The 27,603-nt window shown below is 40.8% G+C and overlaps 1 protein-coding gene across 10 annotated transcripts in view; it reads right to left on the bottom strand.

The window, feature by feature from the left end:
* Positions 1 to 27,603, bottom strand: part of FNBP1 (formin binding protein 1) — a 139,974-nt gene that overhangs the window by 50,229 nt on the left and 62,142 nt on the right. For all 10 annotated transcript variants that reach the window (XM_082655766.1, XM_082655763.1, XM_082655765.1 and 7 more), the window contains exons 3-6: positions 26,431 to 26,487; positions 25,578 to 25,725; positions 10,610 to 10,672; positions 10,076 to 10,180 (exon numbers count right to left, since the gene is read on the bottom strand). In XM_082655766.1, coding sequence (XP_082511892.1) covers positions 10,076 to 10,180; positions 10,610 to 10,672; positions 25,578 to 25,725; positions 26,431 to 26,487 — 373 coding nt within the window. The remainder of the gene's footprint in view (positions 1 to 10,075; positions 10,181 to 10,609; positions 10,673 to 25,577; positions 25,726 to 26,430; positions 26,488 to 27,603) is intronic.

Below are 27,603 nucleotides of genomic sequence, written 5' to 3'. Positions count from 1 at the left end.
AGTTAAGACTCCACATTCCCAATGCAAGGGGCCCGGGTTCGATACCTGGGCAGGGAACTAGATCCCGCATGCCACAACTAAAGATCCCCCACGCCGCAACTAAATATCACACATACCGCAACTAAGACCTGACACAGCCAAATAAATAAATGTTAATGTTGACCTTGAATGCAGTTAAATCACTGCACTTTATTTTTTCTTTTCTTTTTTTTAAATGTTTTATTATTTTATTTTTATTTATTTATTTTTGGCTGCATTGCTGTACACGGGCTTTCTTCTAGTTGCCACAAGCGGGAGCTGCTATTCGATGTGGTGCGTGGGCTTCTCATTGCAGGGTCTTCTCGGGTAAAATAAAAGGACTGAGAATACCAACCGTCCATGAGGGCGAGGAGCAGCTGCCGCTCTGTGTCGGTTGGTACAGCCACTTTGTCAAAGCTCTGACAGTGCACTGCGCCAAATTCGCACCTGTGACCCAGGGTTCCACCTCACCTCAGGTACACGCCCATGGCGGAGAGACCATGGCCACCAACTGACATGTATAAAAATGTTCACAGGAGCTTTCATTCTTTTTTAGGAGCTTTATTCTTAATTTAGTCTCAATATGGAAACAGTCCAAACATCTACCAACCTGAGAATGGCTAAATTGTGGTACGTCCACACAATGGGCACCACACGGCAACACAAACCACCCCCGCACGACAAAAATATGAATCTCACAGACATCATATTGAGTTAGATGGCCACGTTATGGTATGTAAATTACCCCTCAATAAAAACCTATTTTCAAAGGTCTATAAGGACACATACCAATGGCGAGAGTGACCACCTCTGAGGAGGGTCTGGGAGGTGGAGGGCTGGACAGCAGAGAATACTTCCACCTTATCCTCAGTGCTTTAATTTTTTTACAAGAGACTCCTATATTTGAGTAAGACATAATATGGTTTGATTTTTCCATGTTCCCTTGCAGTCCTTCGACTGCTCAATATTACAAGACAGATAGTAAGGACTATCTTTTCCATCTCCTTAAAAAGGAGGAAAAAAGTCTGGTTTTACCTTCAACTTGAGCGTATGGGTCACGAGCCATGAGATGACCTATTCCAACCTCTATTGGTTCTTTGACATAGCCAGCTTCACTAATTTCAAATCACTACAACTCATTCCAAGTCTTCAAATCCAAAGCTTTCTGACAGTGGCATAAAAACCATTCCATTGAACTTATTTTCTTTCCCCATCGTTCTTCTAAGGCACATGGCATCCTCACAACATCCAAATATGTTCACTGGCCCAGAGGTAAAACTGTCAGGTTTTTTTCTTATGCCTACTTTCAACGTATAAATTTACATTTAGTTAAACTGGGTGCCTCAAGGCTAACAAATACCCTCTTGTAAGCAAATGACTAAACATCTGGCCACACACTGATGCTGAACACAAAGCAAAAACGTGGACTCGAGCAGATTTAGGCAATTTGAACACAGAGCCAATCCCTCTGCGGAACATTTAACTTCCCAAAAGGAGAAGAAGAAAATCAGGCTCCTACCCAGATCCTACGCAGCTTAGAAGATGCATGCACATATAGTTCCCATGAGCTGTGTCATCAAACACAAGCGTAGTTTAGGAAAGTCCATCCTACTCATGGTGGGAGCAGCTACAATGTCTTTGTAAACACAGGCATGGCATTCCAAGTGTCGTGGGGCTGACTGCTGGAAAAAGGAGGGGGAGTGATCTTGAATACAATTGGATAATTTAATCATGGGCAGAAACTGGAGGAAAAGACATTTATATTAGATCTGAAGGCTATTAGAAATCAAAATGGGAAATTACATTAAGTATCCACAAGAACTGAAACACTGCATCCTTTCAGCTTGTTACTGACAAGAGGCTTCACGGCTGATAATGCAAAAACTGATAAAACAGTCAAATCACAGTTTGTTTTGGGGAAATTACAGTGCTTCAAGTGATACTCATAAGCAAAATAACTTAAGAATAACTTAAGAATTCCAATGTTTAGACATTGCTCTATGAGCTTAACATTTGTGATGCTAAAATCCAGTAATTTATCACATCCTTAGGGAGGAGGTAAATAGTACTTCCATAAAAATAACAAAATGACTCTCTACGTATAAGAAATAATAATACATCCTTGGAAAAATTAAAATAGTTGAGGAGAGCGGTTCAATTTGGTAGTACCTTCCAAAAGTCCTAAAGCTGCAACTGGACCCAGCAATTGCACGTTTGTTAAGTTAACTACCTTGGATCTGACCTGAGGGAGGAAAATTAAAAAGTCATCCTGGAAGTTTTCCAATCACAAAGGACTAGAACTCACACAGCGTGTGTGGATCCCCAACCCCAAGTTGGAAATTCAGACTGATGCAGTCCTGGCCTGGTAGTGAGCCCAGGTAATGCCAGCTCCCTGGAGAACCCACTTTAAATGTAGGCCAGAGAGGAAATTCCAAGAAACGCACGTTTGTAATCACACACTCTGTTTTGAATCTCACATGTTTTTCTGCTGTGACATACTTTCTTCTGTGACTGAAATATAAGGCAATGATGTTGGTATAACATAGAAGCCTTGCCAGTCTGTATGCAATTTTTCACAGTAAATTAATGTTTGGAAGCAATCACAGGTAAGCCTTAGCAACGTCATGCAGATTTTAAGAAAAAGGCTAAGTACGTCTGAAACTAATATAATATTGTACATCAATTATACTTCAAATTAAAAAAAAAAGAAAGAAAAAGGCTAAAAATCTACAGAATTGCAACTAGTGGCTGCTTCAGTGGCTTCAAGAACTGCTACCATACTCATTCTGTTGAACTACCTGGTAAAGCTACGTATGCAAAATCTGGAAAGATATTTCCACCTGCGGCAGAACAACAGATAAGTGCAGGAAGCATTTATCCAGGAGCAGATTTTTCATTTTGCTGAAAGTGAATGCTTCCAAGGACCTACGTGTCTTAAGGCCCGAATACTCAGAAGGACCTACATCTTAAAGGACAAGGGCTGTGATACTCAATTCAAACGCTAGTTGTTTTACTAGGATTGTTGTTTTGTTGGTTCTCTGGTTACAAAGTTCTGTGAGTACTGAGTGATCTATTTCTAAGCCTATTTTCCCCTAAGTCCTGTTCATTATCTTTAGCAGCTTTCTTTTTTTTTTGCAGAACATAAAGTTTTTCAGCAATGCATTTATGGCATTATCGAAGAAAGGACAAAAATATAGGAGGAAACAAGTCAGCCGACACAACAAACTGAAGAAACGGGCCCACATGAATTGTAGATACTGAAATTAATCAAATAGAGAATATAAAGTCAGTGTGTTTAGTACGTTTAAAGAAGTAAAATATGGTACAAGGGTGTGACAAAGCAACAAGAAAATAACAAATGACTCTATAGATTTTAAAGAGAGCTATAAAGAACTTGTAGAAATGAAAATGTAACAACTGAAATTAGAAACTCAATGGATATGTTAAACCACAGATCAGACACAGCTTAAGAGAGAATTACTGAAATGGAAGTTATATCTAAAGGAATTACATGGAACACAGCAGAGAAAGAGAGAGACAAAGAGATGAAAAATACAAATATAGTTTAATAGGCATGGAGGATAGAGTAGATATTTTAACTAATGCCTTATAATCAGAGTTCCAATGGAAACAATAGAATGAGGAATAGGCAGGCATCAGAAAATTCCAATCTGGAGGCAATAAGCCCAATGAATCAAAAGGAAGATAAAGAAAGTCACCCCTATTTTAAAGACAAAAAGACAAGAAAATAGATCTTTATAGTTATTAAAAAGAAGAGACATTATCTTCAAAGGATTAACAATTATACTGGCTTCTCACACACTGTGACTTCTCAACTACAAACGGGAGTCAAAAGATGGCAGCATAAGACCCTCCAGGTGCAATACACTCACCCTAGGGCCGTACACATGGAGAAATCATGTTTCAAGAATGAAAGTGAAAAAAAGACAGTTCCAGTCAAACAAAAACTGAGATTTTACTGTAATAAATCTCTGCTAAGGGAAATTCTAAAGGTGTCCTTTGGGAAGAAGGAATAAGACCCCAGGTACAAAAAGAAATGGTGAACAAAGAAAATAGAAAGTATACTTACAGAACTATATAAAAAAAATTAATGCAGTTGAACCAAAAATATTCACAAATACATTGCAATGTTAAGAGGGAGCTGGTTTTAGTTAAAGTTGTTTGGGTGGACATTAGTAAAGACCCTAATTTACTTTATAGTTAGGCTGAACATATATGTTAAAATGTCTAGGACTTCCCTGGTGGCGCAGTGGTTAAGAATCCGCCTGCCAATGCAGGAGACACGGGTTCGAGCCCTGCTCCAGGAAGATCCCACATGCCGCAGAGCAACTAAGCCCGTGCGCCACAACTACTGAGCCTGCGTTCTAGAGCCCATGAGACACAACTACTGAGCCCACTTGCCACAGCTACTGAAGCCCGCATGCCTAGAGCCCGTGCTCTGCAACAAGAGAAGCTACCACAATGAGAAGCCCGCACACCGCAACAAAGAGTAGCCCCCACTTGCCACAACTAGAGAAAGCCCACGCACAGCAACAAAGACCCAATGCAGCCAAAAAAAAAAAAAAAAAAAAGTCTAGGTTTACCAAATAAAGCACAGAAATAGAATACATAATGTCCAAAGCAGTAGAGGAGAAAACGGAATGAGGAAAACAAAACACAATTTTCAAAAATCCAAGAAGGCAAGAAACAGAGAGTATCAGGGAAAGGGGGAAGGAAACAGAAAAAGTGAAACAAATAGAAATAAAATGAGATGGTATACATCCATCCAAACTCTCCAGGTGAAAGGTAAAGGCCATCAGACTGTATTAAAAAGAAATCCAGCTATATGCCATTTACTAATGACACATCTAAATATGGGAACAAAGAAACATGTAGACTAAAACTATGGGAAAGACTTGCCAGGCAAATGCTGACCCAAAGAAAAGGCTGGTTTATGTTGGGTAAAATAGACTTCAAGGCATAAAGCATGACTGTGGAAATCAGTGAAAAATTAAATCACATTGAAGACATTACAATTCTAAACTTTATTCTTTAATAAAACAGCTTTACAATGGAAGAGCAAAATGGACAGAAAATGACAAATCTTCCATCGTTATCATCGCAATAGTTAATGTAATGATCACTGGCCACTGCCATAAATGGCTTTGAGTATCTTGCACATATTATCTCAACCAACACTCGCACCAATCGTTTCCTTCTGTGTTCCCATTTTACAGACAAGGAAAGTGAGGCACAAAGAAGTGATATATCTCTATCAAAATACATTACAACAAGCAGACAAAAAATCCTTAATGATGGGAAGATGTGGGTAATCAGCAAGTTTGCTCTAATGAAAAAATGTAGAACTCTGCAACCAAGAAATGGAAAATACACATTCTTTTCAATTACTTAGAGAACACTTATAAAAACTGACCCTGTACTAGGCTATAAGACAAGTCTCAACAAACGTAAAAGTCTCAAACTCAGACTTTCTATAACCACAATGCAATTAAATTAGAAATCATTAACAAAAAGATAAGTTTAAAAACGTCATACAATTGGAAATTTAAAAATATGCTTCCAAATAAATTACTGGAGAGACTGAATAGTAAAAGAAATGAAAAATATCAGGAAATGAACAATAATAATACTACTGCATACCAAAATCCGTGGGTTGCAAATAAAACAGTAGTTAAATGGGAACTTTGTTCATTAAATGCTTATATTAGAAAAGAAGAAAAGTTGAAATGAGAAAAGCATCTGAAGAAAGAAATTTTTAAAAGGGCAATAAAATAAATCCAAAGATATTGACAGAAGAGGAAGAGGAGGAAGAAGAAGAAAAAGAAAATAAATAAAATAGAAAGTAAAAAGAAGTTCCATAAAGATAACTTTTGGTTTTTGTAAAATACTAATAAAAAATGATTTAAAAAACAGACCGTCGAGACTTCCCCGGCGGTCCAATGGTTAAGACTCTGCACTTCCACTGAAGGGAGCATGGTTTGATACCTGGTCGGGGAAGTAAGATCCCACATGTTGCACGGCGTGGCCAAAAACAAACAAACAAATAAATAAAAGATGAAGACCATTAATGTCCTTTAAAAAAAAACAAACAGACCCTCGGACTTCCCTGGTGGCACAGTGTTTGGGAGTCTGCCTGCTGGTGCAGAGGACACGGGTTCAAGCCCTGGTCGGGGAAGATCCCACATGCCATGGAGCGACTAAGCCCGTGCACCACAGCTACTGAGCCTGTGCTCTGGAGCCCGTGAGCCACAGTTGCTGAGCCCATGTGCCGCAACTACTGAAGCCCGTGCGCCTAGAGCCCGTGCTCTGCAACTAAGAGAAGCCACCGCACCACAGAGGAGTATCCCTCACTCACCGCAGCTAGAGAAGGACCGCGCGCAGCAGCAAATATCCAACACAGCCAAAAATAAATAAGTAAATAAAAATTAAAATATATATACATTATTAAAACAAAACAAAACAAAACAGACCCTTCCCAGTACTTCGCTGGTGGTTCAGTGGTTAAGAATCACCTTCCAATTCAGGGGACGTGGGTTCGATCCCTGGTCAGGGAATTAAGATCCCACATGCCGTGGGGCAACTAATCCTGCACGCCACAACTACTGAGCCTGTGCACTCTGGAGCCCACGTGCCACAACTAGAGAGAAGCCCACGCCGCATTGAAAGATCCCGCATGCCACAACGATGATGCCAGATGCCACATTTAAGACCAAATGCAGCCAAGTAAATCAATCAATAAATAAGAATTGATTAAAAAAAAAAGGCCCTCCCCCAAAAGTATAAATAAATAATAATAGGAATAAATAAGGGGGACACACAATATATGCAGCAAAAAATTAAGGTGAGAGAATATTATGGGCAACTTTTGGCCACTAAATTTGAAAACCTGGGATGAGATGGATATATTTCTAGAAAAATATAACATACCAGGATCAACCAAAGAAAAAGACAATAAAGGAATTGGATCAGTAGTTAGAAACTCTCCCACAATAAAGGATTACAAAATATTTAAGGAACAGTTAATTTCGTCTCACATATATTATCCAGAGAATAAAGAGCAACACTCCACAACTAAAAAGATGTAAAGCAGGGCTTCCCTGGTGGCGCAGTGGTTGAGAGTCCGCCTGCCGAGGCAGGGGACGCGGGTTCGTGCCCCGGTCCGGGAAGATCCCACATGCCGTGGAGCAGCTGGGGCCGGTGGTCGTGAGCTGTGGCCGCTGAGCCTGCACGTCCGGAGCCTGTGCTCCGCAACGGGAGAGGCCACAACAGTGAGAGGCCCGCGTACCGCAAAAAAAAAAAAGAAGTAAAGCAAACTACAACAGTCAAGAAAGAAAAATGACAGATCAATTTCAATGACTATAGATGCAAAATCTTAAAATGTTAACAAAATAAATTCAGCTCTGTATAAAAAAAAAATACATCATAACCTAGTTATATTCGTCCGAGGAACGCTAATTTGGTTCAATACAAGAAAATTTAATAATGTAATCTACCCGTTAATGGATTAAAGGAAGCAGAAAAGGTATTTGATGATGTTCAATATTAAGTCAAGCTTTAAAAAAAAACTTGTTGGGGCTTCCCTGGTGGCGCAGTGGTTGAGAGTCCGCCTGCCGACGCAGGGGACGCGGGTTCGTGCCCTGGTCTGGGAAGATCCCACATGCCGCGGAGCAGCTGGGCCCGTGAGCCACGGCCGCTGAGCCTGCGCGTCCGGAGCCTGTGCTCCGCAACGGGAGAGGCCACAACAGTGAGAGGCCCGCATACCGCAAAAAAAAAACCAAAAAACTTGTTGGCAAAATAGAAAAAGAAGGGAAATCCCTTAGCCCGATAAAGGGTATATTATGATCATGCTTAATGGGGAAACATTTGAAGCACCCTCTTTATAATCTAGAACGAGATAAGGAAGCCCACAATAACTGCTACTGCCAGCATAATAGAGGTCGTAACCAGAAGAGCAAGATAAGAGAAATAAATAAAAGACATAAAGATTGAAACAGAAGATATAAGACTGCCATTATTTGCTGGTGTTATGACTGTCCCTACGGAAAACCCCAAAAGAGAAATAAAAAGAGAGTTTAGCAAGCATCTGGCTCTAAAATTAATATATAAAAGTTATGTGTTCTATAGTCCACATGAATTAAGTAAAAAACATAATATCAAATGAAAAACAGTCAAGTCACAAGAAAAGAAATGAAAGTATGATTTTCTTTCTATAAAGGTGAAAAGTGCACAAAATTATGAAATAAACTCTTTGGAGATACAGACACCTAAGGTAAAGCTATGAAGAAGCGAGGAGATGATTAACACCAAATTAAGGATAAAGTTTACCTCTAGAGTGAAGAGAAGGATGAAGTTAGGAAGGGAGACTTGAAAGGCAACAATAAGATTTTTATTTCTTAAGATAGGTTGTGGATTAGCAGCTGTTCCCTTTGTTACTATTCTTTACACTGTACATGTGTAGTATACATAATCTTTTTTAAAGAAAAGGCTCTGAGGGAATTCCCTGGCAGTCTAGTGGTTAGGACTCTGTGCTTCCACTTCAGGGGACACAGGTTCGATCCCTGGTCAGGGAACTAAGATCTCGCAAGCCACGCGGCACGGCCAAAAAAAAAAAAAAAAGTCAAGTACCTTTGTTTAGAGACCAGGAAGGAATGGTGGAGGCTCTGAAAGGTATTTTATTAACCATAGTTGGATGTTTTAATTTTTTTCTCCCACTTCATTTGGTTGTATTTTCAGGTATTTCTACAATGAGCAAGGATAGATAGCTTTTTTTCTAAGACAAGGTCATAATAGTAATGGTTTTTAAAAAGTCTTTCAATAAATAAAAATCATTCCAATTTTACATTTAGAGTAATAAAATATTTGCTACAGAATGCATACCTTTGTGCCAGGCATGTTTCTGGGACACATATACTGATTTTACCTCCTTTAACCTCAAATGTTTTTTTGATAAACTTTGGGTCAATCTACTTTAATGGAATAACATATTAAATACTTCAGGGAATTAATATTTTATGAGAACTTATAACAAATTTACGGTAATTTATAGGTAACTTTACCAGCAAATTAATATATCTTTTGGTAAAGTAAATGTCTCCACTCAAGATCAAATATAGACATTAAGAATGTGTTTTCTAATTTATTAGATAATTTTAGAGGAAGGCATGCTAATATATACCTAGGCTTTAAGCAAGGAATCTGGCAGAATTGGGCAATGAATAACTAATTCACACTATTTTCTGAGCAAATTCAACTCCAAATAATCTGGCAAAAGTGAAAGAAATCTGCAAAAAAGCAGGGTTTTTCCCCACTTAAAGCATGAGTCTGTGAATGCCAAAGTAGCCCTGGGCAGTCACGAATGAATACTGTTATTTAATAGCCCAGTTTTGTTTACACTAACACTGATGACTTTTATAAAAAGAAACTTTAACTTCCAGGGAAAAAACACAGAGGGAACCACAGGAAGACACAGTACAAGCTTTATAATAATATTCCTAATTGCCAATACAAGTCCATTTCGGGAAAAGCTTTTGGGAGGACTTTCCAATGCAAGCCTTCAAGTACAACCTGTTATCAACCTGAATGAATCCATTAGAACACAGGCCACTCGTGTGAATCTCTTTACCTTTTTAACAGAAGCACTGTAAGCGGCCGAGCTCTTCCAGATGGCACTGGACAGTCTGCTCCAGCTTTTAAGAGGTTGACTTTTTCTTTGAAAAGCCATTAAGAGAGAACCACGGTCTGCGGAAACCACCCCCTAAGGTATGTTCATGGTCTAAGTCTCCGTGTTATCATCCTGATGACTAAATAAATCAACAAACTGCTCAAATCATAACACCGAAGACTCCCCAAATTTTAGATTCTCCCCCTGCCACCCCACCGCCAACATCCCTCCGTTGACACAAAACGAAAATAATCCCAAGTAAAGTGGCCTTTTGTGGTTGCAGCAGAAAGGAGAACTTGGGGACCAGCAGTCTGGGAGGATACGTGATGAACGTTAAAAAGGGAAATGAAAGAAAGACCCTCACTTTCACCTTACCTTTTCAACATCTGCTTTTGTAACATTTATGTCAGCATCCATTTTCTCAAAGTACTGCTGGGCTCGGTCAGCCTCTTTGCAATCCCGCTCAAAACGTCTTTTACTCTAAAAGCAGAGGAAGATGGTGGTGGGGAAAGTAATTTTCAATGAAACCATGAGATTCTTATGAGAAGATGTAATTTTATCGACATCCGCCTGCCCCCCCTCCACCGAAAGCTTTCTTCTCCAAACTGATTTGTTCCGTGTCATCATTTCAGGAAGTTATTTTAAAATCCACATTTATTTCCATCCAAACTGTCTAATCTTTGTTCTTTCCATATGATTTTTAGAAAAAGACTCTGCTTGGACTCTTTTGGGCTTAACATTTTACTTTCAGCAATGATTTCTAGAAACCAGTTAAATTCAAATTATAAAAATCTCTAAAGACAATAAATAGTGTCTCTGTTTTGTACTTGCTGGTTGATTCAAGCTTAAGTTAAATTCAAACGAGAAAATCTATAAAGACATTTCTTGAGAGGTTGCGTTTTCACTTACTGATTCTAGTTGCTTCCAGCAAGTCTCTATGTGCTGCTGTGCCTTCCGTCCGTCATGAAAGTGCTGGAGGGGGGAACACACCCATAATTAGTACCCCCTCTTTCTCATATTAACACTTGAGAAAAGAAAAATTCATCCACTTCAATGATATTTATTTATTTATTTATTTATTTTTATTTTTATTATTTTTTTTGCGGTACGCGGGCCTCTCACTGCTGTGGCCTCTCCCGCTGCAGAGCACAGGCCCCAGACATGTAGGCTCAGCGACCATGGCTCACGGGCCCAGCCGCTCCGCGGCATGTGGGATCTTCCCGGACCGGGGCACGAACCCGTGTCCCCTGCATCGGCAGGCGGACTCTCAACCACTGCGCCACCAGGGAAGCCCAACTTCAATGATATTTAAATATTGACTATCTAGCATGTGCATGCCAGAGAAATTTAAGAGTTAAAAAATAAACGGGAAATGAAAACAGTAATAGTCAAGAGTTGACTTTCAAACTTTAGCTATAATAATACTGAATGCTAAGACTTACATACACCACTTGTAAAAATGACAGGAATGTTTTAAGACAGCAATCACTTTGATCTTTATTTTTAATTGCTTTGAGATGTAATTCATATACCAAAAGGTTCACCCATTGACATTGTTCAATTCAATGGATTTTCGTATAGTCACAAAATAGGCAACCCTCACCAATTTTAGAACATTTTTATCACCCCCCAAAAAAACGCCGTACCTCTTAGCTGTCACCCGCCATCCTCCCCAGCCCTAGGCAACCACCACACCACTTCCTGTCTATATAGATTTGCTTATTCTGGAAGTTTCATATGAATGCAATCGTACTATATGATGTCTTTTGTGACTGACATCATGCCTTCATTATTTCATAATGTTCACTTAGCCTAATGTTTTCAAGGTTTATCCACGTGAGCACATGTATTGGTACTTTATTCTTTTTTATTGCGGCGTGATATCTCTTTGGTTGACTATACCACATTTTGTTGGTCCATTCACCAGCTAATGGGCATTTGGTTGTTCCCAGTTTGGGGCTATTATGAATAATGCAGCTGCAAACATCTGTATAAGTTTTGTGTGGATAGATGTTTCCATTACTTAGATTTTCTTAAAACTTAAAATTCATCTCCCTGCCATCTGCAAAGGCCCTGAGGCAGGTATGCGCTTGGTGTTGACCATCAAGGACACCAGAGGGCCAGACCAAAGTGAACCTCAAGAATATGAGGAGATGGGGTCAGAGAAGAAAGGGGCAGCCTGTGCAGGGTCTCGTAGGGTTTTTGTATGAATGAGCGGGGGATCTGTAAATGCCGTAAAGGAAGGTTCCAGGTGGGAGTCTCTCTCCAACCCTGGAAATGATGGAGATTTGGACCATGGGGTAGCAGTGCAGGTGGTGACAGAGGCTCAGATTCTGGCTGTCCTTTGATCAGGAAAACGACTAGGATTTGCTGGCGAATCAGATCAGAGGTGGGCTGTGAGATACGGAGGGGTCCGAGTGATTCCAAGGTTGTTCAGACTTGCATGGACTACGTGAACAGAAGCCCTTGCCCTCTGGTTCTGTTAGATTTGCCACGGAGAGGGTTCTGGCATATCAGAGGGCGTGAATTTCTATCTGCAGCTTTCCCTCGCTAGGATGCCAGGGGCTGGCCAGGTCCTTTGACCAAAGGCCACAGCTCCTGTCAGGCAGCACCTCTGCAGCTGATCTCTGAAGTTCCTTCAAGGCTGCCTTGCCCTTTGAGACCCAGGGCCACGGCCGCTCCCCACCAATGATTAGCCTGGGGGTACCGCTCCATCCCTCACTGCTTTTCCTGAGCCCTTTCCACAAGTGGTAAATGCTCCTTTTAATAAATGGCCTTCCCTCAATGACTAGGCTTGAATGTGCTGTCTGTTTTCTGGCCGCCGAGGTAAGCACGGCTGGGAAGGGTGTGCTGTAGAGAAGGCACGGTGACAGGGGGACAGGCACAGACAGGTCCCCTCGGTACAGCCTCAGAGCCTTCTCTCTCAGTCGTCAGCGCCTATGGCTTAGCCAAGTCACAAAAGGTAGCTGACTCCTGGGAGGCCAGGGAGGAGGAGACAAAATCAGATTTTTTTTTTTTAAGAACAGTGCTCCTTTATAAGGGAATGTTTTCTTGTCTCTCTTCTGAGGTCACGTTTCACCATGTTAAGCGCCTCTTGACAGCAAGGTTTATCCATCGAGCAATTTTTTGGTCTAGAGGAGCCCCGTGGGGCTTCATTTTTCAAGTCTCATAATAGACACAGGGATAGGACCGAAAAGAAATGGAGTCGAAGGTGGGAATAAACAAGCAAGAAAGGATTGGGCTTCGGGAGGAGTAAGGTGAGCTGAGAGCAGAGTTAGGGAGCTTTGGAGGAAGTACAGGTTTTCTGAAAGCCACATGTATCATTTTAAAGAAGGATGGAAGGAAGGAGGGAGGGAGGGCCTGGGGAGGTAGGGGGGCAGGAGGCTCCGGAGGGAGACCAAGGCTCAGCTGTGCCGCTCGGCCCTGAGAGTCCCTCGTCATTGTCCCAAACAGTCCAGAGGCCCAGCCCCATTTCCTAAGCAGGTCCCCTGTGTTCTGCAGTTTGCAGAAAAGATACCTCCATTCCCCCAAATCTTACTTTGAGATTCAAAGACAGACACAAAAAGAGAAAGGAAAGCTCGGCACCCAATTCAGAGCTGGGCTCTAAGCTTCCGCTCCAGCTCGACAGCAACTCTGAAATGAATGTTTTCACAAAAGGAAAGCTCCCTCACAGCCAGGGCCGTCCTGATGGAGAGGAAACGCACACAAAGAATATGGAGAAGTGACGGACGCGGCACAGGAAAGGTGGACTGGGCTCTACTAGCCAAGGGACCTTCTCTGAAGACAACAGTGTTCCAAAAAAGGTCATGTTTTTGGAAGCATGAAGGATGATTTTTATTGAAAATCTACTGCATAGTAAACTCTCTTGTCACTTCTTCATTCCAAGGTTCAAAAATAAATATGAATTTATTTTTCAAGCACGGTGTGGACCTTGCTTGATGCTACTGGTGAGCTTTTTGCCAGGATGGACTCCTGTCACAACACACCCCGTGACACCACAATTCGGCGGAACCGAAACAATTATCTGAGAACTACACCTGTGATTGCATTTCATGTAGCTTAAGGAAAAAAATCTATATGTCACTGATTTTCCTTCCAGTCTTTCTTGCCTAGTATGTGTTCCTCCAAAATGGATTTGCCTACAACACACAAAAACAACCTTGTGCTGCCTGATCCCTTAGGAAACTAATGGATGGAACAAAAGCCCTTCTGACAGTTCTGAGCATCCCATGACCTAAATAGCAGCGGCCCTTTGTAACCAGCTCCATCTTCCCTCCTTTAATCGGAGAAGCTATCTTAACAGTTACCAAGTTAAACAAACCAACCAGCTTGCCAGATGTGTTTGTTGTTTATTAACAAACAATGGTCAAACATTTCTTCGCTGGGCAGATAGCAAGTGTGGATCTAAAAAGTGCGTCTCCAAGCTCTAAATAAAGAGGAATTGTTCTCTAGAAAAAGATAATAAGCACTTCTTTTGGAGGCACGGAGTGAAGTCATCACAGCTCTTTTCTCCTATCAGAGGAGAGACAGGAAATGCCATCTCTAGAGACCCAGAAAAATGCTCTTTGCTTTCTCCTGTAATAAGATACTTTAGTTTCTCTTCAAACATAATAATAGACCTTTTAAAAATGCCTGATGGTATCTGGGGTGACAGTTAAACTTACTTTCATTTCAACTTTTTGGTTGAACCTTAAAAATATACAGGTAAAATCTATACAAATAAAATCAGCCTTGAAAAATTTTTTAGAAATTTCCTGGGGACCAGGGGTAGCTGAAATAAAAAATCACAGGGAACCTAAAATAGGCAAGCATTAACTTAAAGTAAAATGACAATGACAAAGCTTCCAAGGAGATTTTTCTGCACTGCAAGAAATCATATTTAGGCTGAATAGACAAACGGTGAGAATGTTTATTATTCACATGTTACAATTAGGTACAACAGCTGCTCATTTTACTATATACATATAATCTATCATTAATTTTTAAAACTACATCTACAAAAGCAAAATATGGCATTGATGTTGAGAACAGCCACTTCAAAAAAGAAAGTGGAAAAAAAAAAACAATAAACACTCAACTACGGACAGTCAGCCATCTGGAATTTTAAATAAAACTCAGATTCCACAGATGAAAACAAAGGAACACAAAAACTTGAAAAGGCCAAGAGAAAAGGAGCTACCAGAAAATATGTCTGTGACAAATATTAGAATTTCCTCAAAACCTACGATGTGGTGAGTTTGAGTACTAGCAGCTTCTAAGCCTGACTCAGGATTAATTAACGTAGCGATAAATCTGTGTGTGTAGATCTTTATGTGGACCGTGTAGGAAAGCTGTGGAGCATCTTCAGACCTCCTCAAGGGAGCATTCTGTCACCTCACTGAAGTCCCAAACCATAAACCCAGAAACGTTCCTGACAGGAGTTGCATTCTGCTTTTCTTCAGTAAGGCCTGTTTCCCCCAAATTCATTTATAATAAAAATATCTTCTCAATGAACTTGTTTAAAGTTCCTAAAACTGCCTGCCTCCCCGTGCCATGTTTTCAGTTATTTAATTTCCCCCGTAACACTGACCATCCAGGCACTGGGCAACCCCCCCCAACGCCCCCCCCCTGCCCCCGCCGAGTCCAGGTCCAGGTCCAGCAGCCCTGGCCAGGTTTCCTTCATCCCCTCTCCTGCTGTGCCCTTACCCCACCGACTCTCTTATTCTCATGCTGGCTTTTACTCCCCAGAACTCTCCCCACATCCACACTTTTTTTTTTCTTGGCTTTGCCGTGCAGCTTGTGGTATCTTAGTTCCCTGACCAGGGACAAAACCCCAGGCCTCGGCAGTGCGAGCACTGAGTCCTAACCACTGGACCGCCAGGGAATTCCCCACATCCACACTTTTTACCTAGACTCCAGTAGTCTTTTTTAAACTGTTCTTCAAAAGGATCCCTTCTTTCACATCCCTTAAAATTCTAATTCCTCTGAGGAATCCCGATTAACTCAGGATGAAAGGATCTTCAAATGATCAGTATTAAGCAGCAAATGACTCAGATTCCTCACTTGATCTCTTCCAAGGGTATGAAACTGTTCTTCCAAACCAAAACAAGGAAAATCGCCCTTAATAAGGATTTTAGGTAGAGTGCGAGGTTGATGGGTGAAACTTTCGGGACAGTAATCCTTCCTTGGGCTGAAAGATCTTAAAATCTAACTCAAATCGTTCACTCAACAGGTGTTAATTCCACACCCACATGTGCAGGGTGTTGCTTTACTTGTGAATAAAACAAAGCCCCTTTCCTAGTGAAATAGTGGACACAGCAGTAAGAGAAAGAGGGTAAGGAACTAAAGAGGACTGGGTGTGGGTGCAGGCAGCATTTAGATAGGGCGGTCTGGGAGGATGCTTGAGCAGAGACTTGAATAAAGTGTAGGAGTGAAATTGCAAAGTTCTCGGAAACACCCTTCCAAGCAGCAGGAACAGCTAATGCAGATGCTTTGAAGTGGGAAAGGGCTTGGTGTATCCAAGGAACAGCTAGAAGCCAGTGCAATTAGACTGAAAGGAAGGATAAGGCAGAAGAAGGCAAGGGCTAGACCGTGGACAGCCTCCCAAGCCACATGAGCACAATGGAAAGCTACTGGAAATTTTAAGAAGAGAAGGGACATGGTCTGATTTGCACGATCACAAGGTTGCGCTGGCTGCTGTATGGAGAATGGACTGAATGGGGGCAGGAGGTGCAGGGGGACCAGGCAGGAGGATGGGGACCACCTGCCTAAGGATGAGCTGGTGGTGGAGATGGAGATGGGGGGCTGGATCATGGACCATGGGGCAAGCCTGGAAGCAGAGATGAGTTAAAAATAAAAGGCTTAGGACAGTCCTCCAGATGAGAGATGATGAGAGACTAGATGTGGTGAGAAGTGTTTGGATTCAGAACAGTTACTGAAGGGGGAGCCAACAGGACTTGACATTAGACAGAAGATGGGGCATAAGGGAAAAGTAAGTCCTGGGTGCCCCACGTTTTTGGCCAGACCAACTGGGTTAAAAAGGACTGCCATTCACAGATGGTAGGAATTGCAGTTTGGAATGGGGCATGATAAAGGATATACTTGGGGAATCCAAAGTTTGTTTTGGACAGGTTGACAGGGCCACCGCATTGCACTTTCACACTATTGCCGGGCTCCAGGGCCTCTGCTGACAGCAGTGTAGACATGGGTGATGGGTGATGCTATACCGGACATTTAAGGGGAGATGACTGGATATAGGAGAGTCAGGTGAGATACACCACAGTAGTCAAGAAATTCTCATACTTTTTAGAAGAAAAAGAAGGTCTCATTCTAACTTACAGGGGGGAAATACAAAACCCAAAGTCACATTTCAAATCCAAGAAATCAAGGACAGAATTTAAGGATCCTGATAATTAAGTATGTTACCCCATAAATGAGAAAATAAAATTTCTTTGGTTCACCCGGCCAATGGTTTTGCAGTGACAGAACCACAGTGGGGACAGGGTGTTAATTAATTGAGTGCCGCTATCACATGTTCTTTGAAAACAAAGAGAACAGAACAAAACAAAATACACCTTCTAGACATACATTAAACCAGGGGATATTAGTGGGTGCTGTATAAGCGTGACACGCAGAAGACCAACAACTTTTATAGGGTTTCCCGCTTTTTGATTTATTTAAATAAATGCAGTAACACCAGTAAGGAAGAACAGCTCTTTAGACCCGCTGCTTCTTTTCCAGATCATGAAATCTAAGATCTGCCTTGCTTTTCTGTGTTTTCTTCCTACAGGTTCTGGCTTTATAACAGAGTATCCACAGTTGAATCTCAATAGGACTGAATAAATCAAAAACAGATTTGCAATTAGCTTGGTCATATAGATAAGCTCCTTTTCCTTTTTGCTTTCCTTCATGCTAAGTTTTGTCTCTTTGCTATCATCTCTTATAAAAACATGTTCTAGGGAGTGCCCTGGTGGTCCAGTAGTTAGGATTCAACACTTTCACTGCCGTGGCCCAGGTCAGGAAACTGAGATCCCACAAGCTGCGTGGCACAGTGCAGCCAAAAAACAAACCAACCAACAAAGACCAACCAAAAAACCAAAACATGTTCTAAACATATTAGAGTCAGTCTGGGCTGCAGAACTGCCTTGTAGGAAATTAAGCCCCTTCGTAAGTTTCATAAATAGGATATAGCCAATACCTAAACTTTTAAATGTGTGGCTTTTATTTTATTTATTTATTTTAAAATTTTATTTATTTGTGGCTGAGTTGGGTCTTTGTTGCTGCACATGGGCCTTCTCTAGTTACAGCAAGCAGGAGCTACTCTTCGTTGTGGTGCGCGGGCTTCTCATTGCAGTGGCTTCTCTTGTTGTGGAGCACGGGCTCTAGGCACACGGGCTTCAGTAGTTGTGGCACGTGGGCTTCAGTAGTTGTGGCTCGCGGGCTCAGTAGCTGTGGCGCACGGGCTTAGTTGTTCCGCGGCACGTGGGATCTTCCCGGACCAGGGCTCGAACTCGTGTCCCCTGCATTGGCAGGCAGATTCTTAACCACTGTGTAAATGTGTGGCTTTTAGTATCCACTTTTAAACATTTCCAAAATCTTGGGGGAAATTTTCATATTGTCAATTCTCAGTAATGTGGCGTCTTGCAAGCATTATCTGAGATTTATAAAAATTTTTAGTGAGTCACTGAAGGTATAATTATTTCCTCCAGAACTCTTCAGATAACCATTGCCAAAAAGTGATTCTGCTCCTGGCCAACATTTCGTAATCAAGCGTTCCTTCCACCTGCCAGGAGAAATGTAGTTGGAGGTTCCAGTAAATGTTGGCTGGAACCTCGCATTCCCCTCCTGGAGCTATAAATTCCCATAAATCCCTCATACGTGGTTAGTGGTGACCACTGCAGATAATCTTACACAGACTCAAAGGTTGGAGCTGAACCTCTCTCTCTAAAATTCTTTAATAACTTGATTCAGAGTGCAAAAATTGCTCGTAAGAGCATATCTATAATAGTTCTTTCAGAGGAATCTATCTGATAGCAACTCTGAATTACCCACATCTCAGATAAGCCAATTCACACCCACGTTGATCCTTTCAGCAACTTGGGAATCTCATCTTTTCTTCTTTTAAAGACCATCAATCTCACAAATGGCCAAAGTTTAACCAAGAACCATGAATCTGGTCTGCTTTGACCTCATAGTCTCATTTCTGGGAATTTAGCTTGGAGAAATAGTCCCCACCCCACACACAAAGCAAACAGCTACAGAAGTAAAGAATTCATGGCAGTATGATTTATATAACCAGCTAAATAACTAAATAAATAATCAGAAACCACTAATAGCCTATGATCAAGCAATAATTAGTTAAGTGAATTATGTGTTAGAATAATACGTAGCCACTAAAATTCTAATTATGAAAACTATATATTTTCATGTAGAAACATATAAAGTGTTTATGATATTGAATGGGGAATAAAGAAAAACAAATTATACCTATACTAGGACTAATACTCTTAAATATTGTATGTGTATCATATCCATATATAGAGGATATCAGTACTTCTCTATATAAATAACTATCTATATATCTATAAATGACATCCAGAAGGAAACTTGGAAAAATGATGCTTTTGATTGATAAGGATTGTGAGTTTTTGTTCTTTAATTCAGAGTTTTAGTAACATTCTTTAAAAACTTTGGTAACTAATCAATGAATCACAGCAACTCCCCTTAAAAAGGGAAAGTAAATAAAAGAAACAGACGTTCTTATTGTATGTGGTCAGCTTAAAGAGATGAGGAATCTTGTACTTCCTGTAAGAACGGTCACTGTGTACTTTGACTTATATTCACCCCAAGGACTGGCCACTGAGTTCATTACCTCTAAAGAGAAGGTGAACATCTTGCCAAAAATACAGTTGCCTTAAGTGGAGCCCATGAGGTGAAGAAATTAAGAGCCCCCCTCCTCTCAGGCTTCCAGGAGTGTTGGTGTTTCCTAATGAGAACTGCTGCTGGCTTGAACACCAGGCTTTGGAAAGAATCTCAACGGCTGTGCTCTTGCAAATGGCAAGTCAGAGCTCTCTTTTAAAGAGCTTCCTTTTACAAAATCAACATATTCTCATCAAAACGAGCAAACGGATTTTTGTGTGTCAGGACCAACACTGGTTATTTATAATATTATGTGAGTGAGCTGCATTGTAATAGGAGAACATAGCATATGTGGAAACTGCTATATAAAAATCATATTTTCTCAAGTCTACAAATAACAAATGCTGGAGAGGGTGTGGAGAAAAGGGAACCCTCCTACTCTGCTGGTGGGAATGTAAGCTGGTGCAGCCATTATGGAAAACAGTATGGAAGTTCCTCAGAAAACTAAAAATAGAACTACCATATGATCCAGCAATTCCACTCCTGGGCATATACCGGGACAAAACTGTAATTCAAAAAGATACACGCACCCCTATGTTCACAGCAACACTATCCACAATAGCCAAAACATGGAAACAACCTAAATGTCCATCAACAGATGAATGGATAAAGAAGATGTGATACATATATACAATGGAATACTACTCAGCCATAAAAAAGAACGAAATAATGCCATCTGCAGCAGCATGGATGGACCTAGAGATTATCATACTAAGTGAAGTAAGTCAGACAGAGAAAAACAAATATCATATGAAATCGCTTATATGAGGAATCTAAAATATGGCACAAATGAACCTATCTACAAAACAGAAACAGACTCACAGACATAGAGAATGAAGCCAGGGATGGGGGGGCAGGGGTGGTGTGGTGGGGAGGGAGAGGGATGGACTGGGAGTTTGGGGTTTAGTAGATGCAAACTATTACATTTAGAATGGATAAACAACAAGGTCCTACTGTATAGCACAGGGAACTATATCCAATCTCCTGGGATAAACCATAATGGAAAAGAATTTTTTTTTTATGTTGACAAAGTCTTTTCACGCTTTTTTTTTTTGGCCTCACCACGCGGCATGTGGGATCTTAGTTCCCCGACCAGGGGTCAAACCTGTGCCCCCTGCTGTGGAAGCGCAGAGTCTTAACCACTGGACCACCAGGGAAGTCCCAAAAGAAATGTATATATACGTGTGTGTAACTGAGTCACTTTGTTGTACAGCAGAGACTGGCATAACATTGTAAATCAACTATACTTCAATAAAAAATAAAATAAATTAAAAAAAATCATCCTTTCTCCCAAAAACATGAACAAGTACTATCCTATTTTACTTTTAAGACTTCAAGAGTTTTTAAAATTAATTTTTATTGGAGTATAGTTGATTTACAATGTTGTGTTAGCTTCTGCTGTACTGCAAAGTGAATCAGTTATACCTTTAAGACTTTAAGCTTTTGTTTACGATCAAACAGCTGGCCCAGGAGCATGATATGGCCTCAGAGGCAAGGAGAATATCCATCTCTCCCACTATGTTACTGTCTTCTACTTCCTTTCAAATCCATTCAAAAAAGGAAGGAAACCTCATCTTTTGCTTGGTGAGCTATTTCTCACCAGGCACTCTTGTTAGAGATTCATCTAACGAAATACCGCAAAATCTATATGAAAAATAATTTTCTACTAGTATTCTGAACTGAACTTGGAAATCCTCTCTATATGCAGTAACAAGATCCAGCAGTAATCCTGTAAATTCTAAATCGTCCCTTTGGGCAGGGAGGATTTCGCCACTGTATCAAATGGCCCAAAATGTATTAGGCTGACGGTTAAGAATGGTACTTAAGCAAGGCACTATTTCTAGTCAGCCATGAGAAACAGTAACTCGACCTAAAATTTTAAAAGCGGCTTGTTTTCAATGCCGTCAGCCAATTCAACATTTTTTAGACTGGTCCTGTTATGGACAATATTGTTAGGACATATGGTCACAAGGAGACCTGTATCTGCTCCTGTTTTCTGTAATAAACCCTGTCAAACCCTTTCTGGAGTAGAAAGGAGATTCTGTATTGAGAAACAGAATGACCTGATGGAAGGTACCAGATATGCAGTGCCTATACATCAATACACAGAGTGGTGCTAGGTGGTTTGTACCTGTCTTCTTGCGATCCTCCCCTGAACTCGGGAAGGTGGTTTATAATAATCAGCCTCAGTTACAGATGCAGAACTGGCTGCTCAGAGAGTTATATAACCTGCCTACGGTTTCCTAGCTGGTGGGGCTACCGGAGTCCTGAGTGGGTTTGTTGACTGCAGAGCCTGGGTCCTTTCCTCTCCTCCCTGACGGCCGGGAGCTGCGGCTCTCTGGACATACTGCTGATTGAGGCCCTCCTCTCCTCTGAAGAAGATCTGAAGTTCACTGTCAGCCCTTCATGGTCCCGCATCGAAGCGGCAACTGGATTTGACCCCAGAAGAGCTGGATTTGGGCTCTCGCTCTGTTGTGGCCCTTCTGCTGATAATTACCATCACCAGAAAGTGGAAACCATCACATTCTACTGTGGTTTTGACAGTCATCCTTATGAAAATTAGATCACTTACTAAGAAAAGTCAGGGTAGCCAAAGGTGAAAGGTTGCAAGGAGAAACACTGCATAGTATGAGATGATCTCAAGGAGCCCTTTCTACAGCTGACTGCTGATGGAGACCTTCACACCAGTCAGCCCAGCATCCTGGGGTGTAAGATCCAGAAAATAACTCAGTGGGAACCAGAGCATGTGTGTGAATGTGCGCTGCCCTGAGACGTGGGCTGCCTGGTAGCAAAATGTAAGATAATGAGCACAATGTATAAGATAACGGCCCTCCCCCTCCCCCAGGGATGCTGTGAGGATAGAAGTCAGTTATTATAACCTGTAAAAACGAACACTTGAGGGGCTTCTCTGTGGCACAGTGGTTGAGAGTCCGCCTGCCGATGCAGGGGACACGGGTTCGTGCCCCGGTCCGGGAAGATCCCACATGCCGCGGAGCGGCTGGGCCTGTGAGCCATGGCCACTGCACGTCCGGAGCCTGTGCTCCGCAACGGGAGAGGCCACAACAGTGAAAGGCCCGTGTACCGCAAAAAAAAAACAAAAAAAACAAAAACGAACACTGGAGGCCAAACAGTTAAATATCCAATATTATGAGAGTAATTTTAGAAATCAGAGAACATCAACACAATGCCACATCATGCAGTCATTCAAAATAACGGTAGCTATTACCCACATAATAAGCAAAGCAGAAATGCTCATGATGCGTGATATTAAAACACCACAAATGTACTTACTGATATTCTTTCTAGAATTTTAAAAGGTTTCACAATTTCTTAAATTTTCATCTCAACAGAATTACAAAAGGCTTTAAGACAGCATACTGTTTACAGCTCCTCTCAACAGAACATCTGACTCAGAGAAGTGTACGTGTAATTCCCCTTAAAATAAAAGGAACACTGTGCATTGCAAGATATTATTTAACCTGTGTCTGCACCACCTATAATTTACTCATTAAATTTCTATAATTTTTTATTAAAAAAGAAAAAGAATTCAAAGTACAGACATGACAGACTGTAAAAAAGACATGATTACCAGTGAGTAAATAAAACAGAAGGACAGAATCATAACATAGCAAAGAAATACAAGGATCTGCAACTAGTAGAACAAAGTCTAACTGAGAACTAAGCTATGTCGAAAAAGGCTGCTTCTACTTCTCAATTCTTTCTTTCACTCCAAGAGTATTGATCGAGAGCCTGCTTTGTGCCACACTGGGCACCGTTCCAGGGACTGAGAATACAACAGTGGACAAGAAAATTCTTGCCCTAGTGGAGCTTACAGCGTGGGGTGAAAGAAAAACAAACAGGTAAATACATAAAATGTTAGATGCTGGTTAAGTACTAAAGAAAAATAAAGCAGGGGGACGTGGTAGAAATGGGGTGGAGAAGGTGGGGGGACTTTGTAATTTTAAATAAGGTAAACAAGATAGACCTCCATGAGATGAGATTCCTGAGAAAGAAGTCAGGAAGTGAGTTCTGCAGATACCTGGGGGAAAAGCTTACCAAGGCGAGAAAGGCCAGTGCAAAGGCCCTGGGGCAGGATCGCACAGGGTAAGAAGGCCATGTGGTTGGAGGGGGAGAATTCAAAAACAGGAGGCGGAGGCCAGGTTATGTGGGCTTCACACTTCATGATTCACTCCAGAAATACAATGAATGATTGCTACGAAGGTAAACTTGTTTAGGGTGTTGGCTAAAATGCTAAACTCTATGAGTGAAGGAGGGTCAGCAAGAGACACAAGCCACTGACCAAAGTAACAAACAAGAAGAAGGTATAAACTTTGCAAGGTCAAGGGAAAGTCAGGAACCAGGGAAGTAGTCCAGCATCGTGTTCAGATTTACTGTGTTTACTTTATGATTATATTAGGTATTTTGCTTAATTCCAAACCTTAATATTCTGTTTCACTTCTTCCTTTCCATCATATAAAAGAAAAGCTCTCCTTTTCTTATAAAAGACCAGTCTCCATGGTCTATAGATACTGTCACCGAATTGGAGCTCTGGTGCAGGGTTTCTCAGCCCCTATGGACATTTTGGACCAGGTAATTCTTTGTCGTGGAGGCTGTTCTTTGTGTTATAGGATGTTTAGCAGCACCTTTGGGTTCTACCCACTAGATGCCAGTAGCAACCCCCAGTTATAATGCCCCTCACAACCAAAAATGTCTCCAGACATTGACAAATGTTTGCTGGGGCGGGGAGCAAAATTGTGCCTGCTTGGTAATCACTGCTTTAATGTGAACAGATAAAAACATCGGCTCAGTGTATTAACTCTTTTTGTAATTCAATGGGTTGATCCTAAGGCATATATCTCTTCCTAACTTCTAAACATACCCACAGCTATTTGCTACATATTTATAGTTCAGAAAGAACTAAACTCCTCAGATGTTCCAAACACCTTCCTGTCTCAGGGCCTTTGCACAGCTGCTCCCTCTATTGAATGCTTGTCCCATGCAACTCCTACTTGTCCCTCAAGTCCTGTTAAAGCCTTAACTGTGAAGCCCCCCAGGAAGCTTTCCCATGATCCAGAGCATAAGCATGTTAGGTGTTCCCATTTTTTATATGTTCTCACATATGTGCTCGTACTTTGTTGAAACTATCACAACTGCAATTAAATAATTATTTTGGTCATTATTATTTAATATCTCCACCATTTCAGCAAGAACCCTATCAATCTTGTTGTCTCATGTATCTCCAGAGCACTAAAAGAATTACTGTGGACTCAAATTTATATAGAAAAGCATATCACTGGCCAACTTTGGTACTTTATTACTAACAAATTATTATGCACCTCACAGGCGATCAAAGTACAATGATACAGACCACCATGGCTTAATGATAAATCTCTCAGGGCAAAATCTTGACTATGAATATATTTTACTTGCGGGTACATTTTTCCCTTTTGTTAACAACAAAAGCTATGAAAAGACTGTAATGATGACAAGAGGAACAAAAAGGCCCTCTTCATTAGATGACAATGAATGAGCCACGGAACGGAGTGGCTGTAACTGAGGTCATCCTTCTGGCTCTTTTGAACTCCTTATAACATTTATTTTAACACAGTTTATTCCACACAGCACAGTATTGCTTACTCTTGTATATCTGATAGCCGCAAATATATTTAAATTCCTCAAAGGGGTTAGTATTCTGGGATCCACAAATGAGTTTCAGAATGTCCGAGGGATGCTTGAAATCGGATGTAAAGACTAGTAATTTACTCATTAAATTACTATATAATTTACTCATTAAATTACTCCAGTGTTCGTAGAAACACTTTCTACGAACAGGGTCAGGAATGTTTATACGTGTCTCAAAGGTGGCAATTTAAGACCCACCATCTCATATGATTCCATTTATTGATAATTTTAAAACTTGTAGGGATATTCCCATCATCTTTGGTCCATCTCGTAGGAAGAAAAAACAAATTTTAGTTACCGATTTCCTCTCCTGCTTCAATTCCTGGACGTAGCGTGCTAGCTCCACGGTGATCTGGGAGGTCATATTCTCGGAGATGACTTCATGCTGTCCAGCATAATCGTTCATCTCATTCAGGGTGGAAAGGAAGGCTTTACATGCTGTATACCTACAGAACAGAACGCACACCACTCCTTTTCAAACAAGGCACATCCTCTCTCATGTTGCTTCTCACCAGCGAAATAGTAATTAAAATCCGGTTAATTTGCATACAGCTCCCATAGGGTCTTGACAATTCATTACACATAAGAGGGTTCTCATCAAAATGGTGCAGAATAAATTACAACTGAATCATTTTTCATTGTGTAAAGCCAAATTGCCCTACATAAGGCAATATTTGGCTTTGTTAATAGCCCACATATAACCCAAAATACATATACGTACTATAGGTACTAATATCATGGATATTTAGATCTAAATTATAGATAATACTTTTGGACTTTTCATGTTAAGATGTCTTAATTGCTGTCCGAAACAGACATATTTCTTGGATGAATGAGACGCCTGTATTACAAAACCAAATCAAGATGTAGAGTGTATAATCCACACTTCTTGTATTTCCTTAGATTATATTCTAAGCTTTTCCTAATTACCTTAACTGAAACAATCTGGAATAGGTCTAGTGACTCAGTATAAGTTATTTGAGTAGGTTTTTATTGTCTTTCCCCCAATTTAAAAACTGGCACAGATATGAATGAGGAAGGCAACTTGTTTTTGTAGATATATTATATCTACAAAATATATGTAGATTTCCTTTATAATCATCACCAATGCCATATAGATATTACCACATAACAATCAATGATAAACACACCTGTATTCTTCTTCCTCCTTCGAGTTCTTTTTAGGTTGGTATTTCTTCGAAAGATTCCTAAAACAAAAAGGCAGACATGTCACCTTACACAGAAAGATAACTGAGAAATCAGGAATGAAAGAAGTCAGTGCTTTTGTTTACAAGTTAAAAAAAGAAAAGCCACAAAATGTCCACAGCTGAAATCCATGTTTCCTTCCATCTTCCAGCGTGAAAGACTTGCACAGCTTTGACTCTTTTACCTAAAGGTAGAGCAAATAAGAACAGAAATGGTTGCCAACCGGTCGTTTACCTGGATGTTAAGACTTGACATTATTTAACCGGAGAGGGCAGACCATGTGTTTCTATGCAACCATTATTGCTCTAAATCCAAGGCAAGCATCTGGACTGAGTCCAGATGTTTAAATGAAAAATCAAAGTGTCAAGGGCAGCTTTTGAAGGCTGTGTGCCGCTCTCTCAAAACCGAATGAAAACTACTTGTGAATAAGTCTTCTTGAAGGAGGTAGAGACAATATTTGGGGGGATGTTTATGCTAAGACATTTAGCAAGGAGAACTTTTAACCTGCCTAGCAGGCTTGCACTGAACACACTCAGATTAGTCAAAATTGCTCTAATCTATCTTCCTAATCCCATCTCCAGGTCAAGAATCCAGATACTCCCCTCTACATTCTGCATGCTTCAAATTACACAAAAACTAAGAGGTAATCTTGAAAAAAGAAAACTCACTAACATTTGTTCCACTGATTGATTTCTTTTGGGTCCTGATTTTGGCTTCTGTAGTTAGAAGAAGAGCCATAAAGGGACTTCCCTGGTGGTCCAGTGGTTAAGAATCCATCTTGCAATGCAGGGGACACCAGTTCGAACCCTGGTCAGAGAACTAAGATCCCACATGCAGGAGGGCAACTAAGCCCATGCGCCACAACTAGACAGAAGCCTGTGAGATGCAACAAAAGATTCCATGTGCTGCAACTAAGACCTGATGCAGCCAATAAATAATAAATAAATAAATATTGAAAAAAAAAAAAGGAAGAAGAACAGCCATAGATAAAGAGGATGTGGTACATATATACAATGGAATACTACTCAGCCATTAAAAAGAATGAAATAATGCCATTTGCAGCAACATGGATGGACCTGGAGTAAGGATGGACCTTACTAAGTGAAGTAAGTCAGAAA

This window comes from Grampus griseus (genome assembly GCF_964374135.1).
Source record: "Grampus griseus genome assembly, chromosome: 6".
Lineage (NCBI taxonomy): Eukaryota > Metazoa > Chordata > Mammalia > Artiodactyla > Delphinidae > Grampus > Grampus griseus.
This window is presented reverse-complemented; position numbering and strand designations above follow the sequence as displayed.